Below are 19,921 nucleotides of genomic sequence, written 5' to 3'. Positions count from 1 at the left end.
CTTTTTTTTCTGATGTTGGCGTTTACTCCAGAAACATTTGGAGACTAAAGTAGAACAACAACAACAAATTAGGAATCATCTGAAATCCCACCACCGCTCAGAGTTAAGCGCTGTTGGATGTTAGATGTGGGGCATTTCCCTTGAATTCCCGGCCTCCCCTCCGCACCAGCTGGGTTTTTAAGGAGCCAGGTGGATGACGAAGGGGGTGGAAAAGCATAGCGGTGTGCAATTGGAGGGCGTGTTTGGGGAGCACTGGGTCTTTTATGGGATGGAGTGTGGTGAGCCCTCGTCTCTGGAGGCTGGAGCACAGCATGCACATTTTTTTTAAACTTTTCATTAAGATTATGATAGTTTACAACCTTGTGAAATTTCAGTTGTACATTATTGTTAGTCATGTTGCAGGTGCACCACTTCACCCCTTGTGCCCTCCCCCACCCCCTTTTCCCCTGGTAACCACCAGTCAGTTTTCTTTGTCTATATGTTTAACTTCCACCTATGAGTGGAGTCATACAGAGTTTGTCTTTCTCTATCTGGCTTATTTCACTTAACATAATACCCTCAAGGTCCATCCATGTTGTTGTGAATGGGAAGATTTTATCCTTTTTTATGGCTGAGTAGTATTCCATTGTGTATATACCATATCTTCTTTATCCAATCATCAGTTGATAGGCACTTAGGTTGCTTCCAGCATGCACGTTTTTGAGGCTGAATCAGGATATCCCTTTTTCCAGGGAAGGGGCAGTTTCTTATCTATCATGATGCTGTCATGGTAGAATGTTGTGCATCACTGCTGTTTCCTATGCCTGGCCTGTAATAAGTGCTCAACAAATAATGAATGAATCGATGAATGAATAAGTGGATGAACAAATGAACTCTGCAGCTGTGGCCCACATGTCTTTTTTTTTTTTTTCTAGGATTGGAACATCAGTTAACGGCTGACCACTGCCAGTCAATCCTCTCTCACCCACATCAATCATACCTCTGGGCTCCAGAGAGAAAGCAGGTCTTGGAGCGCACCATGATTTCACCCTTCTTAGTGCTGGCCATTGGCACCTGCCTTACCAACTCCTTAGTGCCAGGTAGGATTGGTGGGGACAAAGGGGGAGGGATGGGGAGACCTGGCACAGGTGGGACAGGGTGAGGGCACTGTCTGTGTTCAGCGTCATAGAACCATCTGAAGAATTTAGGAGCTGGAACCAGATGTTCAGAGCGGGAGGTCCCAGCTCTGCGTGTGCCAGTGTTGGATAGCCCACTCTTTTCCCCTTTACATTATCCCGTTCTTTAATTGGGGTTTCTATTCCCTCTTATCTCTAATAATCTGCAATGTAACTTATTCTATAAAATCTTCCAAGTCTTGGTAGGCTAGGTCTCCTGTGGTTTTGTCTGCTTGACTCTCTCACATGGTAGTATGTTTCCTTGTGGTTTGTAATTTTTGCTTGTGAATTCATCTTCAACAGGAGTTTCATTTTCTTTTCTGGATTTTTCCTGTTGGAGACTCAGATGGAAGTGTTTCTACAGCACAGCGTTATGTTTGATTTTTCAACTAATTCTAGACGAGTTTTTATGTTCATTTCTCAGTTTGTAGTTCAGAACCCACTTAGATTCTGCTCAGATTTGGAGGGGAGTTCACACTTCTCATGCCAGGATTGCTTTCCCCATCCCTTCCATAGCTCCAAGGCCATAAATGCACATTAAAACAGTTTCAACCTAGACCTGTATCTGGTCTGACACCCCAGGGGGCCCTGAGCATCAGCTCCTGTTTACCTCTCTGGTTTTGAATTCCTTCTTAATTTCTGCCTCCTGGGGATTTCCTTTCCCTCTTTTCTTCCTTTTTCAAGCTACGTACTATTCTTTTTTTTTTTTCCTTCTTCTCCCAAAAGCCCCCTCAGTACACTACATAGGTGTATATTCTAGTTGTGGGTCCTTCTAGTTGTGGCATGTGGGACGCTGCCTCAGCATGGCCTGATGAGCGGTGCCGTGGCTGTGCCCAGGATCCGAACCAGCGAAACCCTGGGCTGCCGAAGTGAAGCGCAAACCTAACCACTCGGCCACGGGGCCAGCACCTTATGTACTCTTCTTGATTGTTTATTTTTTCAGCATTTTGGTATCTTTTCTGGGAGGGTGGCGGTCTTTGGCTCGATCCATTATGTGGCTGGAAGTCCCCGCTTGCCCTCCCTGAGTGTTAATTCCTCCATCTGTCTAGTGGATGCTCCCAGGAAGAAGAAATTTCAACAGATGAGGAAATTGGGGTGCATATAAAGGAGGGCCAGTCCTCACAGTAAGTCAGTAGCAGAGCTGCGGGAGGAACCTGAGCTTCTAGATCCCCACGTTGTTGTTCCCTCTGCAATCCCATGATGCCTTTTGGCGTGTATCCTTGGGGTCACCCATGTAGCCACCACCCAGATCAAGACAGAACATTTCCAGTCAGGGGACACCACGGGCTTTCCTGTGCCCCTCCAGCCAACACCCTACCAAGCCAAAGGAAGTGACTAGGGTTATTCCTGCCACGATAGATGAGTTTTGCTTGTTTTGAACTTCATACAAACAGAACCCTGCAGTGCCTACTCACTAGCACTCTTTACGTAGCTCGTTGTCACCAGCATTTGTGAGTGTCATACAATGGTCTCGAAAAACAATGGCCTTCTGATACCCAGTTTTCCAAAACTGTCAGCGCTTAAAGCAGTCCTCTGACAACGGAGTCAGCTTGACAGCCACTAAACCCTTCTCAGGCCCCGGGATGACTCTGGTGAATAAGACAAGGGCTCCGTCCCTGCCAGACCACCAATCTCTCAGGGAACAAACGACAAGGAACCTGGCAAACTGGGATCAGAGCTCGTGTCGAGAAGGAGCGACAGGTGCAGGGCAGCTGCTGTCAGCCCAGCCCAGGGGTGGGGGGCAGTTTGTAGATGGTCGAGATGGGTAGAAGTTCACCACCACCCAGAGGGCACCCAGCCCAGAGCCAGTGGGGTCCCTGATCAAACCCACTGGCCCAGGGCACTTGCCCAGGCTTTATCTCCTCGAATCCTGAAACTGCCTGTTGGTAGCTATGTTCTCCCATTTTCCTGGGGCAGAAACTGGAGTGGAAGGAACTTTCTTAAAGGCACACAGCTGCATGGAGGGCCAAGGTTCTCCAGACTCCAGCTGGGGACTCTGCCTGTGGGGCCTGAAATCGGGAAGCTCAGTAGACACCTTCAGAAGAAAGAGGTGGCACTGGGGGCTGCCAGGGTATGGGGCTAGGAAGTTGGGGTGGGGGTGATGCAAGGGGAGGCCTCTTGGGGGAGGGGTGTGGGATGTGGTTGGGCCAAGATTTGAGATAGAGAACCACTTCCCTCTGTCCCCTCCCCCACGCTGCCCGCCCAAGGCAGGAGCAGCCAGAGAGACATGAGGGTTTCCTGCCCCTCTTCGTCTCTGATCTCGCAACCCTCAGTTTCTTCATTTCCCAGTGTGGGGAAAATAATGGTAGCCACCCTATGAGCCTGTTGGGAGGTGAGGGAGCTTCTGCTGTGTGTGAAGCCTTGGCAGTTGCCTGGAAGCCGTGCATGTGGGAGAAAAAGGAGCTGTGCTCTTTACCCGCGGCTGTCCTGAAAGGCACCGGGGGCCTGAGTTGCCCCAGAAGTTTGACACCTTAAACAAAAGGCAACTCTTGCTTTCCAGCCCTGCTGTTAATGCTGTCGCTAAGTCAGGTTCCTGCTGAACCTACTTTGATGAATAAGCCGAGCCGAGTTTGTAATTGCTGGCCCGTCCGGGGAGTCCTGCAGTTGGAAGGCGTTTGTTCCCTTGAATAGGTTAAACATTACCCTCCTCATTGTGTGAGCACAATTCACTTGCTGCCTTAGCAGAATGTCTCTCTACTGGGTGGAAGGAAAGAGCGTGGGCTTTGGAGTGACGCCCAGCTCTGCCAGAGCTGTGTGGCCTTGGGGGAGTTGCTTGGGATCTCTGAGCCTTGGTTTCTTCAGTCTGAGATGTGGGGAGAAACCCAGGATCCATAGGCTTGTTTGGAGGATTGGACTGGTATGTGTTTACAAACTACACGAGGGCTGTCTGAGATGGGCTGCTGTGGCTCTCTCCCCAGGTCCAGGCAGCCCCGCCCTCAGGCGTGAGGAGTCGGGGTATCTGTAACGTCTGAGGATGGGAAGCTGCCCCCACCCCCTGCTGAGTAACTCTGCCTCTCTGTACAGAGAAAGAGAAAGATCCCAAGTACTGGAGAGCTCAAGCTCAGCAGACCCTACAAAATGCCCTGAGACTTCAGAAGCTCAACACCAACGTGGCCAAGAATGTCATCATGTTCCTGGGAGATGGTGAGGCCTGGGGCACCAAGGCGGGGGTGCATGGGGGCACCTAGACAGCGGCCCAGGGGGCCAGGTGAAGGCGAAGGGGGTTGTGTTGAAGAGGCTAGGGCCCTGGGGGGCATGTTGAAGAGGATGGGGGGCCAGGCTGTGGACCTAAGAGATCTGCTCTGCCAGGTGCTCCCCTGAGGGTCTGGGAAGGGAAGGGAGAGAGGGGCCGCCCGGGGTCACATTTGTAGAGCCATGCTCTGGTGGCCACTGCCCAGCCCACTTTGGCATCCAGCTAGAGAGCTATGGGTGCCCCAGAGGCCTGACTGGAGAGGCCGGGAGCCAGAGAGACTGAGGCCTCCCACCCCCACTGCAGGGATGGGCGTCTCCACGGTGACGGCCGCCCGCATCCTCAAGGGCCAGCTCCACAACAGCCCTGGGGAGGAGAGCAGGCTGGAGATGGACAAGTTCCCCTTCGTGGCCCTCTCCAAGGTGAGCTCCGGCCCCGCACCCACCGGGCCCAGCCTCCCACCGCTCAGCTTGTCAGCACGGAGGGATGGGCAGAGGGAAGGCGTCCGCTAGATCTCTCCATGCTGCTGGCAAGGTGCTCGGCCCTCCTGAGGTCTCCGTGTCCCCACTGTGAAATGAGGACAGCAGCAGCTACTTCCTAGGACTTTATATGGAAGGTTTTAGCTCATTGATTTAAAAATCTATCGAAGGATGACATACATAGAGAAAAGTACACTGGCGTACAGCTTGAATTTTCACAGACTGCATGTCTGTATAACCAGCATCCAGTTTCAGAAACTGAACATGACAGCAGCCTGAGGTCCCCTCGAGCTCCCTCCAGTCCCTATTCCCCTCCCCACCCACCATGGATTAGCTGTTCCTGCTTTTGTACTTGATATAAATGCGATCATGCAGTGTCTACTCTTTTGCACGTGATTCTGCTGCCTCCGTTCTCTCCCAGGATGGTTCGGGAAGTTAACTAGACTACTGATGGAAAGCGTGGCTGTTGTTACTGGGGTGGTAGTTGGTGGTGGTAGTGATGTTCTGTGATAAAGACCCACTGGACACTCCAGGTCAGGCTCAGGCCACTTCTAGCGGAATAGCAGGGATTGTAATGTTTTCTGTGCCTTCAGGGATCTCTGAGGCTGGTGGGGAACGGAGACAGGCAAACAGTTTCGGGGCTTCTACCAGAGATCTGCATGGGAGGGCGTGGGAGGGCCCCTTCCCTATTTCTCCATTCTAGGTCCTGTCTCTCCCTCACTTTCCCTCCCTTTCCCCCAGCCCCCCACCCCTGGCCTCCTTCAAGACCTGCCCTCCCTCTCCCTTCCCCAGGGCTCACCCACCTCCCTTCCCCTTGCTGGCGCCTGCAGCCCCAGACCGAGAGAGAGGCCCGAGCTGACCCAGCCCCCACTCCTTGTTGGAATATCTCCATATGTCTCCGAGTTGCCTTCCCACCCCTTCCCGCTGCCCTGGCTGCCAGGGCACAAGGAGTAGGGGCGGGAAGCAGGCAGCTGGGCGCTCCTGTGGCTCTGGGGGGACCTCGGTGGGTAGCAGGGCTCAGCCAAGGCTGCGGGAGGCCTCTCTGTCTCCCTCATGCCCCAGGCCCCATGGTGCGAGTGGGGATGGCTTGGGGGCAGCAGGGTGGACCAAGGCCTGGCCATCCCCGACCCTCCTTTTCCACCTGCAGACATACAACACCAACGCTCAGGTCCCTGACAGCGCAGGCACCGCCACTGCCTACTTGTGTGGGGTGAAGGCTAACGAGGGCACTGTTGGGGTGAGCGCAGCGACCCAGCGCACCCAGTGCAACACGACTCAGGGGAACGAGGTCACCTCCATCCTGCACTGGGCCAAGGAGGCTGGTGAGTGGGGGTCGTGGTGGGGAATGGGGCCCAGTGCTGTGACCTCCCTGGGCCTCAGTCGTTCCAACTGTGTGATGCTGAGAGAGTAGAAAAAGATGCCCTGTGGGGCTCTTCCAGCCCTGGTGTTCCGGGAGTCTGAAATGTTCATGGACTCCCCTCCATGACAGGGAAGGCTAGTGGTTCGGGGGTGACTTAGATGTGGCTTCAGGTCCAAGCTCATTTTCCAGAGTCTCTTTGACTATAAAATGGGCATGAGAACACAGCCCCCTCATAGGTTTGGTGTGAAGAATGGTAAGGGGCCCAGCCCAGCGCCAGCCCCATGGGAGATTGGGAAACGTCTGCTCCTTCTCCCTGCCTCTTTGGAGTTGGGAGGCCCTGGCCAATGCCCCCGGGGACTTAGAGTCAGGGTGTGAGGCTGGCTGATGCAGGTGACAGAACCAGGCTCCGTCTGAGAGCCCTTAGGAGGGGTCCCTGTGTTCTTGCAGGGCCCCGAGGGGGTGTCCTGCATGGGTGAGGCTCTGCTGTGTCCTTGATGGAAGGGAGGGCCCCAGCCCAGGGGCTCACAGCTCAGGGCCCTCAGGAGTGGGGCGGGTCACAGAGGCAGAGCGTCTGAGCTGCCAGGATATTTGGAAGCCCCCATCCCCCGCTTTAGTACTGATGGGGAGACTGAGGCCCAAGCAGTCAGTGGCACTGACCAGAGGCCAGAATTTAGCTAGGAGGAGGGAGAAGACAGCTTGGACACCCCCATCTCCAGACGAAGCCAACCCCTCCCTCCCACACCCCAGGGAAATCCGTGGGCATTGTGACCACCACGCGAGTGAACCACGCCACCCCCAGTGCCGCCTACGCCCACTCTGCCGACCGGGACTGGTACTCGGACAACGAGATGCCCTCGGAGGCTCTGAGCCAGGGCTGCAAGGACATTGCCTACCAGCTCATGCACAACATCAAGGACATCGAGGCGAGTGCGGGGGGGCGGCCAGAGCAAGGACGCACGGGCTTGAGAGCTGGGGCTCTGGGGGCCTGAGGTGGCAGGCCCAGGCTGGCCCGGGAAGAGCCGCTGGCCTGGCTCCCCTCACACCTGGGAGGGCTCCCAGCCCATTAGGGGATTTGCGGTCGGGGCCGGGAGGCCCGGGAGGATTTCTGTGGCAAGCTGGGGCATAAACCCTGATGCGGCCCCCACCGCACCCCAAGAAGCAGGCGCCCAGGGCTTATTCTGTAGAGTGGGACCTGGCGCTGCACGCCCCCAACACGGGGAGGAGCGGGTGACACAGTCCATCTGAGGGGACTGCCTACCCTGCAAATCCCGCGTGCACAGATGTGGGACTCCGGACTCCACCGGCAGGCCCAGAGAAAATGTGGTGTGGGCAGTGGTTAGCGCAAGGTCTCATTCTAAAACCTGGGTTCGGGGGGCTGGCCCGGTAGTAGTGGTTGAGTTCACGTGCTCCGCTTTGGTGGCCCAGGGTTCACAGGTTTGAATCCCAGGTGCAGACCCACACACTGCTCATCAAGCCATGCTGTGGTGGTGTCCCCCGTACAAAATAGAGGAAGGTGGGCACAGATGTTAGCTCAGTGACAGTCTGCCTCCAGCAAAAAGAGGAAGACTGACAACAGATGTTAGCTCAGGGCCAATCTTCCTCACCAAAAAATAAACAAAAAACCTTGAGTTCCAATCCTTGTCCTGCTGGTGGCTAGCTGTGTGCCCTTGGGCCAGTTAATTAACCTCTCTGAGCCTTCCCTTTTACAACCCTTTGTGAAATGTACCTACCTCATAAGCCCATTGCAAGATCTAAATAAAATAATCCCTGTAGAGTGTAGCTTGGGGCCTGGCACCTAGGAAGTGCTCAGAAAGTGGCAGCGTTTATGAATGAGCCGCCTGTCCCTGCCCCAAAACACAAGCTTCGACATATTGAAGAGGTTGCTGTGTGCAGGTGTGTCTGTGCACCCCAGACGTCGTCCACCTGGTGCTCAGGTGGGTCCCTACTCTATCTCACATGAGAACCGCTGGCTTGTTTCTCTTTCAGGCTCTCGTTACCTACTGCTGGGGCTGGCGAGGAGCAAGGGGACTTTGACCCCGTGAGCCTAGAATGGGGGTTCAGGGAGGCTCAGAGAAAGCCCCCAGGTCGCATCTACCACACACCTCTGTGTCTACCCCCACCAGATAAACTCGCTGGCTCGCAGACCCGCCCTCTGCCCCCTGTGCAATCTCCCCCAGTTTCCGAGTGCCACCCAGCCCTTCTGCCAGCTCATGATGTCCCTTTTCCGAGCAGTGGATTGAGCGCCCCTTTCGGGACAAAGCGTCCTGTGGACCTCTCCTAGTGGACGTGCGTCGGACGCAATCCACCGTCCTGACTTCACCCTGGCCTGACATGTGTCCTGGGACAAGTCACTTCCCCTCCCAGAGCCTCAGTTTCCCCACCTGTGCACCAAGAACAGAGTCCCACCTGCCCCCTCCCAGGGCCGCTGGAGGCCGAGATGAGGTCGTGGATGTGAGAACATTTGTTGTACAAGCTCAGGGTGTAATTACGGGGCCGCTCTTCAGAGCCTTGGCAGGAACACCCGAGGGGGGCCCGGCGCTTAGGGCAGACTTCTCCGGTGGCGGGGGTGAGGGGGCCGAGGGGGCCCTGGGGGATGAGCTGGGGCGTGAGCAGGGCGGTAGGGCGCACGTGAGGGCTGCCCCTCCCTCCTCTCCCGTGCTTGTCCCTTCCTCTCCCATCTGCGCCTGCATCACCCCTACACCAGAACTCCCAAGCCCCCCAGCCCCCAGGCTGTACATGAAACAAAAATCCTGGTGTCCGCCCTGAAAATAAATATCTTTTGCTAAAAAAAAGAAAGACACAAACCCAAACCCCAAAGCCAAACAGCAAGTCTGTTATTTGGGAGTTTAATGAGCGTGTGAAGTCCCTGCTGAGGCTGGAAATGATGAGGCTCCAGGCAAGAAGATTGGGGGCTTCATTTTCCACTCGGAAAACGCCAAGGGGTCAGGTTCTGTGGGAACAATGGGGCAGGGCAAGGGGCCAGTGACCTGGGGTCCCCTTCTCCTTCTTCCTCTCCCTGGCTGCCCCGCCCCCAGAGCTCCTGGCTGGGGCTGGCAGTGGGGACCGGGCCTCCGTGGATACCCTTTGACCTCCACTACTCCTGGCGGGCACAATACCTTCCGCCGGAGCCCGCCCTGCCCCTGATGCTGGGACTACACTGCGTCGCTGCCTTTCCTCCTGTGACAGTCCTGGGGCTGCTGTTAGTTCCATTTTATATCTAAGGAAACGGGCTCAGAGAGGTTAAGTGACAGGCCCGTGGGCAATAAGCGATAGAGTCAGGACTCAGACCCAAGTCTGACTTTAGAATCCGTGCCCTTTGCAGTTCCCCATGCTGTAGACTGGTCCTGGGCCCCTCGGCCAGCGGCCTGGACGCCCCACAGAACCTGGTTCTCAGGAGGGAAATGGGGTGGAAGGTAGCGAAGGGAACCGAGCACACGCCAGGCCTGGGCTGGTGGACCTGAGGTCAGCCGTAGCTGGGCTCTGCTCTCCCAAGGTGTCGTGTCTGCCAGGGGCGGCAGCCTGGCCTGACGCCTGTGGTGACAGGAGGACACCAGTGTGGTGGTCACCGCAGGCGGCGGCTGTTATGCTCTTGGCCCCATTTTAAAAATAGTCAGGACTTCAAACATGGGCTCCCAAGGAAAACAAACAACCCCGCGTCCATCCGCCCGCGCACGCCAGCCACGGTGGCTAAAATTAGTCTGGCAGGAACTGCACAGACGAGCACCGGCCACTGTGTGCCCGGGTCCCAGCGGGGCTGCCCCGAAGACCTCCTGGCTGGGGCCCCACGCCTGCGGGCACTGCCGCTCACTGGGGAGCGCAGGCTTTCGGAGTCCCCGTCCCCGGCTCCACAGAGGGATGAGGCAGGGCCCTGGGGCCGGGCGAGAGAAGCCTCGGGTTCGAGTCCTTGCTCTGTCCCTTACTGGCTGTGTGGCCTTGGGGGAAGGAAATCACTTTTCTGTGCCCAATTCTTTATCTGGAAAATGGGGACACAGTTTCCCCTGCAGCCTTGGTGTGAAGTTGACTAAGATGTGGACCCGAAGTGCTTGGTGCCTGGCACGGTGAGTGCTCTATGGATGGTATTGTTCTCGCACAGCGGGGCTTATGTGTGAGCCTTCTTGAAAGCCAGGGAAAGGAGGTTATCAGTAGCTTCAGTATTTTACCCAGAAGCCCCAAACCACAGTCCCCAGAGATTCACGATTTTATCTCCTTCAACTGGAAAAGTGAAGGCTCAGGGTGGGCAGCGTGGTCTGAACCCAGGACTTGCTGAGCTCGAGAAGCATCCACACCATCCGTGGGGCCAACAGGTGCCCAGCTCTCCAGGTGGGGCCACGGAGGCTTCTGGAGGTCTCAGAACCTCCCAGGTGCTAATGGCTCCTGTCCCCTTCAGGTGATCATGGGGGGCGGCCGGAAGTACATGTTCCCCAAGAATAGAACCGACGTGGAGTATGAGATGGACGAGAAGGCCAAGGGCACGAGACTGGATGGCCTGAACCTCATCGACATCTGGAAGAGCTTCAAACCCAGGCACAAGGTAGCCCTTTGTGGTCCGGGACCCGAGGGTTGCAGGGGTGGCCTGCAGTTGGGTGGGGCTGCATGAGCCCTCTGTGAATCCGTTCTCTTCTCTGTAAAATGGGGTCATGATTCTTACCTCAATGGGCTCAAAGGGTCTAACAGATAAGTGAATGGCACATTGTACGTGATCAATCAATTCCTTCCTTCAAGGGAGGGCACTCGAGAGAGCTAGGCAGTAGGGAGGAGGTGTGCAAAGGAACAGCCTGCATGGACGTTCAGTCCACTAAGCCCCCACTGTGTGCAGGGCCCCTGGCTGGGTGTGAGGTCCAAAGGATGAAGCAGACGGTCAGGGAAATGTGGACCACTGTGTGCCTGGGTGGCAGGAAGCCGGGGACCTACGGGAACCCAGAGGGGACAGATCACCAAGGGAGGGGCCGAGAAGCCCTGAGGAGAGGAGGATCTTGCAGGCAGGGAGGCAGCAGGGGAGTGTGCGAGCCAGGGCTGAGGAAGCCCTCACAGCGAGCTGGCCGAGCCACGAGGGCACGTGCTGGGAAGGGAGGCTGCAGCGTGGGAAGGCCCGAGGGCTGGCTCCCTGGGGCGGCTCTGCCCTTCACATCTGTGCTTGGCCTGGGGCAGCTGCGTCTGGAAATGACTGTGGTCAGGCTGAAGACAGTGGGGAGCAGCCTGGCAGCCACTTTGATGTCACTCTGGGGTTGGGTTTCAGAGGGTTCCAGGACTGGCCTCCGGGGAGGGGCTGGGCTAAGAGCGAGGTGGGGGTGGAGGCTGGGGAATGGCCCCCACAGGGGTGGGATGGGGGGAGCTGAGCATCTGGGAAGCAAGCTTTTCCATTCCTTCTGAGTCAGCTCAAGCTGGGCCAGAGCCCCTTCCTGGCCCAAGCCGGAGAGACACCTCGCCTCCCAGCCTCAGTTTCTCTCCCTGGAACGTGGGACCAGAGCTTAATCCTTCTTGCCCAGGCAGGGTGCTTACCCACGAGCTCAGTCTAGACCCCAGAGGGAGAGAGCCCATACCACTGGACCAGATGGGGTATCACTGTGGGGTCTAAGATAGAGTGAGTTCTAGAGTCAGTTTCACGTTTACCACTTAATAGCCATGTCATTTGTGTGTCTCAGTGTCCTCATCTGTAAAATGGGGATAACAGTACCTACCTTGCAGGGTTGATGTGAGGGTCATTGAGATTACACAGGAAGGCCGTCTCAGGGAAGCGGTGAGGGGTGCCCGGAGCCCCACTTTCTTAGCCTTCTCAGCCTCCCTCCAATAGCCCCTGAAGTTTGAAAACCACTGATCCCAATACCATTGCCCAGAGAAGGCAGGGGGCTCTCCTAAGGACACACAGCTGATTCCTGGCAGTGCAGGACCCCCAGTCCAGGCCCTGAGTGGTACCATCTCCAGGCAAGCTGGCCCCCCTCTTCCTGTGGCCTCTGAGGCCTAGGGGAACAGCACTTCCTTTATCGCCCCTTAGATGGGGTCCCCAGGGCAGAGCTAGGCCTTTGCTTCCTCTGTGGCCCTCCACAGACCCCAGAATACACACAATCCATACCCCTCGGAGGGCACTCAAGGCCCCTTATGACCTGGGCCTTCCTCTTCTTGGCCTCATGATCCCTCCCCTCTGCTTGGAACTCTACTCCCTGACCCCAGGCTGATAAGTCCTCCTTGTCCTCCAGGGACCCATTAGGACATCACCTCCACCAGGAAGCCCTCCCTGATCCTGCCTCTGGGCTCACAGCGTCCCCTGGTCTCTCAGAATTCTCATCCCCTGGGTTAGAATTGCTGACTTATTTGCCATTTCTTAAGGGCAGGAATGGTTGGTCCTCGGGGGGGATTGTTAAATGACTGAAGGAAACATACATGCCCCAGACTCTGAGACCAGCTGGCTCAGTCCTTTCGACTCCCCCGGCCCCTGCCCGGCTGACCCAGGCCCTTCCTCCTAGCACTCTCACTACATCTGGAACCGGACCGAACTCCTGACCCTGGACCCCTACACCGTGGATTACCTCTTGGGTGAGTGGAGTCCAGCACCTGGGGACGAGGCCCCAGCCTGCCCCCCTGCTTAGGGGCTTTGCTCTTAGGCTCCAGGACCTGGGACGGGTGAGGAAGGGGTCCTGGTTCATAGAATTAGGCCTGAAATCTGTTGGCTGTGCAAGGTGAATAGCTCCATTGAGCACAAAGGGAAACAGCAGCTCAGAGAGGGGAAGCGACCTATGGCATGCCACACAGCTGATTAGAGCTGTGGCCCAGAGCGGCCACTAGTCTGGCTGGAGCTGGGGTTTAAACATCCCAGGCTGTGGGGCGGGGAACCTGGAGCCAGCTCTGCTGTGTGGCCAGGACCGAAGGCAACCAAGTTGTGTCTGCTCATCTTGACTGGGGGTTGCCCCCAGAGAGTGGGGAGCAGGTGCAGGGCCCAGGGGCGGCTCCGGGCTAGGTGGAATGAGACCCTGAGCACCGTCATGCAGACATCTGGGTCCTCTCTCCCCTCTGGCTGTCGTACCCAGCAAGTGGTGGCAAAATCTCCACAGCCCTTTCCTAAGGAGCACAGCCCCAGGTCCTGGGTGTGTCCTTGGAGATTATGGGCTCAGAGACGAGTGCCTGGAGGGTCCCTCGGACACACACACACAGCCCTCTGCTTGCCTGGGTCACACGACACAAACCCTACACTACACACAGGCTGTGTAGCGCTATGCATGCACCCATGTAGCATGACAGCTCCGCTCACAGGTCTTAGAGCTGGAGTGTTGTGTTCAAATCCTGGTCTTATCCTCTATGAGCTGTGCAACCTTGGGCAAGTGGCTTCTCTTCTCTGTGCCTCAGAGATTGCTCTTCTATAAAGTAGAATAAAGACTCTTCTATAAAACGGGATAATGGTAGGGCCTACCGCAGGGTCGTCATGAGGATTCAATGAGCTAATGCATTGGAAAAGTTATCCGTTGCTGCCTAACAAATTAACCCAAAACATAACATCTTAAAACAAGAGTAAACATTTATTACTTCGCACGGTTTCTTTGGGTCAGGCAGTTGGGAGGGCGTAGCTGGGTCTCTCATGAGGTTGCAGTCTTGGTGCTGTGCCTTCCAAGATGGCTCAGTCATATGGCTACTAAGCTGGTGCAGCTATTGGCAGGAGGCCTCGGTCCCTTGCCACATGCATCTCTCCAAAGATCTGCTTGGGGGGTCCTCACAACATGGCGGCTGGCTTCTCCAGAAATCCAAGAGCAGGCAAGGCAGAAGCCGCGGTGTCTCATGCCCTGGCCTGGAAGTCACACGCCGTCATTTCTGCAGTGTTCTGTTGGATGCACAGGCTAGTACCAGTCGGTGTGGGAGGAGACACACAAGGGTGTGGATTCCAGGAGGCAGGGCCCGTGGGCGCCATCTTGGAGGCTGGCGCCTACGTGCTTCCAAAGCCCTTAGAACGACACGCGGCACCGAGTGAGCACTTGGTAATTGGAGCTCTTGTTTGGCTGTGCACACACTCAGGGAAGGGGCAGGGTGTTCTGGAAGGAATCCAGGACTGGAAACACCAGCTTGGTACATGTAGAACCTTGTGACGTAGGCAAGGAATGGATCCCTCTCCTTATTTCACGAGGCGGAAAACCCAGCTCAGTGAACAGAGGGACAGTGACCCCAAACCTTTGGCTGTTCCACTGCACAGGACACTGTGCCCTTCAAACCTGGCCTTTAAATACACACCCAAGCTGCCCCATCGAGTCCGGGACAGTCCTCTGCCCGAGGGCCACGGTGCCGTGTCCAGGGCCCTTCAGTCTGGGGCTGGTCTGGTGGATTTGAATCCCAGATCTGCCTCTTAGCAGCTGAAAGTAGCGAGTTACTGACCACTTGAGCCTCAGTCTCCTTCTCTGTAAAGTGGACATGGGCCCCCTCCCCATGGTGTGGCTCTGAAGACTAAAGGAGGCAGCGCCACCTCAGCCCCTGGCAGCATTCGCGCCACTGGAGCCATCCCGATGAACCTCCCTCCCCAACTCTACCCCCAAGTTGCCTGTGGTTCCCCGAGACACCCCACCTTCCTCGGGCAGAGGGGTCCGCCTGGCAGGGTCCTGAGCTCCTGCCATCCACACCCTCCTTGTGTCCTCCTCAGGTCTCTTTGAGCCGGGGGACATGCAGTACGAGCTGAACAGGAACAATGTGACTGACCCCTCGCTCTCCGAGATGGTGGAGATGGCCATCAAGATCCTGAGCAAGAACCCCAAAGGCTTCTTCCTGCTGGTGGAAGGTGGGCGCCCAGGCCCGGCCGCAGGGCAGCTTCCCCGGGAACGTCCAGATACAGAGCCCTGGGTCAGGGATGGGCGGTCCAGCTCTCAAAGAGAACCGTCCAGTTTGTGGGTGTGGGGGAAATTCCTTTGGGGAGGGGGGTTGTGGATGGTTTGAAGCTCCCAGCCTCACAAGCTCTTCTCCCCTGGGCATGGGGACGCCGCGGCAGGCTTACTGGTCCAGGAAGTCTTCCTGAGAGTGGAGGTGGCATTCTGTCTTTCTGGGGTCCCTCCCTGAGACCTGGCTCTGGAGGGGCATGCAGCCCCCTCAGCTTGACTCCTCCCGAGAGACAAATCAACAGGCCCCAGTAGACATACGCACTCTGAGCAGGCGCCTGCCTGGGCTCAAGGACGCAGGCCCAGCATCCTCCTCTGCCGATGCCCACTGGCCGGCGGGAGCCCTTGCAGCTTAACAGCACACAGCTGCTGTTATAGGCACGTGTGGGGCCGAGGTCAGATCCACGAGTCCTTACCCCGAGAGAAGGCCCAGAGCAGGCCCTGGGGATCCTGGAGCCCCCCAGGTTGGGAGAGCCGGAACCTTCAGGAGTCGGCAGTGCTGTGTGCCGACGTTCACAGGGTTTCCCTGAGCTGTTGTGAGCCCTGGAATCAGACTCTTGGGTCCTGGTCCTGATGCTGCCATCCCCTGGCGGGATGACCTCTACCTGTACGTTCCTGTGAAACGACGCCAAAAATAGTCCCCCTGTCCTAGGAGGGTTATTATCATCCATCGCATTCGGAGACATACAGTACTTGGGACAGGGTCCAGGAGAGAATAAATCCTCGGTGTTTATTAATATCGTTATTATGACTACATAAGAGCTAAGTCAATAACAAGAGGAAGTGTGAGGAAGTGATGAAGTTTCCGGAGACTTCCAAAATTCTGACAGCCATTGTCTTCCATGAGACCTACATGCACACACACACGTTTGCACACACATTCTCACTACACATACATATGCGCTCAGGCCCCTCCGCCCTCCAGAGGCCAGTGGCTGCCAGCCCAGCTTGGCTGCTCTCTTGCCAAACCCCGGGGTTCCCACTCAAGCACGGCGGTCTCGGCCTGGCCCTGAACGGGCCTGTGATGCCGAAGACCCAGCCGGGAGCCAGTGGTGGTGAGCACGAGCTCCCTGGGGGCGGTCCTCTTTGTGAGCGGGCCAGGACTGGGCCTGCCAGGCCAACTGCTCCCAGAGCCACAACAAAGGGAGGACGCACCCTGCGAGCCTGCCAGGCCAGCGTGGTGAGGCTCAGGCCAGTGGGAAGGGAGGGTGCCCAGGCGCCCAGGCTCAGGACCCTCAGAGCTGGGAGTGTCCACCAGGCAACGTCTTACTGTTAGAAGCCGGGAGGCCTTCCCTCAGGTCCTGCAGCCCTTAGCTGTGACCTTTAAGCCAGGCTTAACACCAGGCCCCCTGCGCTTGCCCTGGGGGTGGGGTGCACGGGATTCAGGCTTTGACAGGCATCTCTGGAAGCCTACCATGAGCACTGCCCCGGCACCAAGGGCTTTCAACACCCTTTATGCTCAGAGGGATGTGTTTAAAGTGGAGATGGAAAAACAGGGGCCTGAGAGAGAGTCACCCCTGAATTCACCCCACGGGAGGCCTCAGTTGCTCCATCTGTGCCTGGGGCCGATTGTACCCACCGCTGCCCAGGATTGTTGCAAAGGGGACACAAGACATCAGCTTGTTATGCCTGACACCTGGTAGGCACTCAGACTACCATGTTGTTCCCTTGCCTACCGCTCCGAGGTCTGTCGGGACTCCTTCAAGCAGCTGAAGAAGCGGTGCTGGGGGCAGTGTGGGATGGTGGAGGGAGCACAAGATTTCAGTTGGTGGATCGGCTTTAAATCCCGGCTTTGCCTCTCCTTGCGTGGGCCCTTGGCCCAGCGACTTGCCCTCTCTGAGCCGCTATAAAGCCTGAACGGCTGCATGAAACGCCAAGGATGGTGCTTGGCACGTGGTGGTTCCCCATCGCAGAAAGGTTTGTCCGGCGGCGGTGTGGGTTCTGATCTTCTTCCCCTCCTCACCCGACCCTTTGCCTTGGTGTCCCAAGGAGGCAGGATTGACCACGGGCACCATGAGGGCAAGGCCAAGCAGGCACTGCATGAGGTGGTGGAGATGGACCGGGCAATCGGGCAGGCGGGCAACATGACCTCCCAGGAAGACACGCTGACCGTCGTCACTGCTGACCACTCCCACGTCTTCACCTTTGGCGGGTACACTCCCCGTGGCAACTCCATCTTTGGTAGGTGGGCCTCTTTTGGGGTGGCAGCGGGGCACGCGCAGGGTCTGCCCGTCTGGGAGCAGGTGTAGCTGGGGACAGACAGCAAGCCCAGAGCCTGGCACGGGTGGGACTCCACGAGAATGAGGTCGGGAGGAGAAGTTACTGATGAGTGGGGAGTGCAGGAGGAGGGGGGAGAGTGAGGTGAGTGCATGGGTGGGTGGCTGCCTGGACAACAGATGGATAGAAAAAGGAGAGCGAGGATGGGTACATGGACGGGGAGAGAAGAGGATGGATGCATGCATGCATGAATGCATGGGTGGATGGATGGATGGACGGACCGACAGATGGGAGGGATGTGGGCACAGTGAAAAACTGAGGGATAGTTGGTTGGAAGTAAACTGGGTTTGGAACGTGGCTTCATGGAGGTGGTTCAGGGTCCTTCCAAGGGGATTCAGGGGTTGCCAAGCTGGGGTCTAGGGACTGTACTCCTGGTCCTCCAACATGGCCCCTGTCCCAATGCCTCCCTGTGCAGGTCTGGCCCCCATGGTGAGCGACACGGACAAGAAGCCGTTCACTGCCATCCTGTATGGCAACGGGCCTGGCTACAAGGTGGTGGGCGGTGAGCGAGAGAATGTCTCCATGGTGGACTATGGTGAGACTGCCGAGACCCGGGGCTGGAAAGGGACAGGGCACCCCCTGGGGATGGGCCTGGGAACAGAGTGTAGGCTTCTGGTCAAAGTCAGGGGTCTCGGAATAGCCAGGACTTGAGTCAGAACAATCTCTGTTGGAATCCCCTTCTACATTTGAGCAGCTCTGTGTCCTTGGGCACGTACGTAACCTCACCTTTCTGAGCTTCAGTTTCTTCCATAAAAGAGTTCTACCTGCCAAGGTTGCCTGAAGGACTAAATGGGTCTGATGAGCCTGGCGTGGAGCCTGGCACGTGTAGTGCTTGCTATGTTACACTGTCATTTTTACTGGCTGTATAATATTCCAACACCCGAGCCTTCCCAGTGTGTTCATCCAATTCTATGTCTTTGAATGTTCCTTTGTTCCTGATGTCCCCAGTAGCCCTGGAGATCTAATGATGCAGCCGTGGTAAGAGGCTCTCCTGGGTTGCCTCTTCCCTCCTAATCCAATCAGCCCGGATGAGGCTGACTTTCTCCTCCGGGGGCGGAGATCACAGGCTTCTGTGTCAGAAGAGACTCAGATCTGAATCCTGTGGCCTTGCACAAAATGACTTCCCCACACAGAAACTGTTTCCTCTTCTGTAAATTGGGGGCATTCGAGCCAGGCTGGCAGGCGCCCGGGGAAGCTGCCGCCTAGCGCCAGGCCCCTGGCAGGCTCTCAACAAGTGTTTCTTCTGGCCCGCAGCTCACAACAACTACCAGGCGCAGTCCGCCGTGCCCCTGCGCCACGAGACCCACGGTGGGGAGGACGTCGCCGTCTTCGCCAAGGGCCCCATGGCGCACCTGCTGCACGGCGTCCACGAGCAGAACTACATCCCCCACGTGATGGCTTACGCAGCCTGCATTGGTGCCAACCGCGACCACTGCGCCTCTGCCAGTTTGGCAGGCAGCCCCTCCCCAGGCCCCCTGCTGCTCCTGCTGGCCCTGCTCCCCCTGGGCATCCTGTTCTGAGGGCCTGGGGCCCGGGCACCCACCAGCCCGTGACAGATGGCCAGCTTCCCTCTCCCAGCGCGGCCCACCGCCCAGCAGCCCACTCCTCGAGGGGCGGGGATGCAGAGGCCTCCACAGCCCCTGCAGCTGCCGGAAAGGAGACCCAGGAAACCAAAGGCTGCTGCCCGCCTCGGTCTGCTCCGGAATCCTCCACCGGGGCCAGACCAGCTCCTGGCCTCTGCCCCTCCCCGCTGCTCCTTTGGCCAACAGGGTAGCTTCTCTCGGGCAGGCAGAGAGTACAGACTGCAGAAATTCTCAAAGCATCTTATTTTTCCAGCAAACATATTTCTTCCGACTTGGAGGCCCTGGAGCTTCCATGGAACATTCCGGATCTGACTCTCCCATTCTCCTCTCCTTTCCTCTGGAACCACCTGGCCCCACCATGCTCATGTCCCTACCTGCAGGGGAGACCAAGTCCTTCTCCTCAGGATGGGGTTTGCTCACTCGCTCATCCCAAGGCCGTCCAGGGCTCCCAGGAAGTCAACTGCTGGGACTAGCCGGCCAACGCCAGGGGGCCCGGGCTGGCCCGGCTCTGAACATACACGCCAGCTCCTCTCTGAAGTGACTCTCCTGTTTGGAACGGCAAAAAAATTTTTTCTCTTTTTGGTGTTGGTTAAAAGGGAACACAAAACATTTAAATAAAACTTTCCAAATATTTCTGAGGACCAAGCTGAGTCTTTGCGGTCAGTGAACTAAGCTCGTTTCTCTGGGAAGACTGGACTCAGGGCCCAGGAGTGCTAGGGCGGGGGCGGGGGTTGGGTGTGGGGGAAGGGCTCTCCTGCTGGCCTGGGGTCCTCACCACTCCTTACCTGGGGGACTTTGGACGAATCGCTCAGTGTCTCCGAAGCTCAGTTTTCATATCTGTGAGATGAGAAACAGCCCACTCCTGGGTTGCTGTGAGGCTTCTAGAAGAACGCCCCCGTGCCCTGAAACCCACAGCAGGAAGGCCTTCAAGGACCTTGTGACACCCTTGCTACACAGAGCCCACAAACAACTACATATCCTGGCTCTTTGCAGCTGCTCATTCATTCATTCATTCACTCAACAAACACCAAGTAT

General features: G+C 56.9%; 1 protein-coding gene across 8 annotated transcripts in view; it reads left to right on the top strand.

Moving 5' to 3' along the window:
- ALPL (alkaline phosphatase, biomineralization associated) overlaps positions 1 to 19,519 on the top strand; it is a 50,513-nt gene extending 30,994 nt beyond the window's left edge. For 6 of the 8 annotated variants that reach the window (XM_070510762.1, XM_070510763.1, XM_044769940.2 and 3 more), the window contains 11 exons: positions 915 to 1,079; positions 4,179 to 4,298; positions 4,651 to 4,766; positions 5,971 to 6,145; positions 6,931 to 7,106; positions 10,571 to 10,714; positions 12,645 to 12,714; positions 14,798 to 14,932; positions 17,016 to 17,207; positions 17,719 to 17,838; positions 18,558 to 19,519. In XM_070510762.1, the coding sequence (XP_070366863.1) occupies positions 1,019 to 1,079; positions 4,179 to 4,298; positions 4,651 to 4,766; positions 5,971 to 6,145; positions 6,931 to 7,106; positions 10,571 to 10,714; positions 12,645 to 12,714; positions 14,798 to 14,932; positions 17,016 to 17,207; positions 17,719 to 17,838; positions 18,558 to 18,823 (1,575 nt within the window). In that variant the 5' untranslated portion in view covers positions 915 to 1,018 and the 3' untranslated portion in view covers positions 18,824 to 19,519. Of the gene's footprint in view, positions 1 to 914; positions 1,080 to 4,072; positions 4,299 to 4,650; positions 4,767 to 5,970; positions 6,146 to 6,930; positions 7,107 to 10,570; positions 10,715 to 12,644; positions 12,715 to 14,797; positions 14,933 to 17,015; positions 17,208 to 17,718; positions 17,839 to 18,557 lie in introns of all 8 variants that reach the window. The other 2 variants (XM_070510768.1, XM_070510767.1) reach the window with 1 other exon arrangement.
- The last annotated feature ends 402 nt before the right edge of the window (positions 19,520 to 19,921 follow it).

Source organism: Equus asinus, chromosome 5 (genome assembly GCF_041296235.1).
Source record: "Equus asinus isolate D_3611 breed Donkey chromosome 5, EquAss-T2T_v2, whole genome shotgun sequence".
Classification (NCBI taxonomy): domain Eukaryota; kingdom Metazoa; phylum Chordata; class Mammalia; order Perissodactyla; family Equidae; genus Equus; species Equus asinus.
The sequence above is the reverse complement of the archived record's forward strand: the minus strand, read 5'-3'. Positions and strand labels throughout refer to the sequence as shown.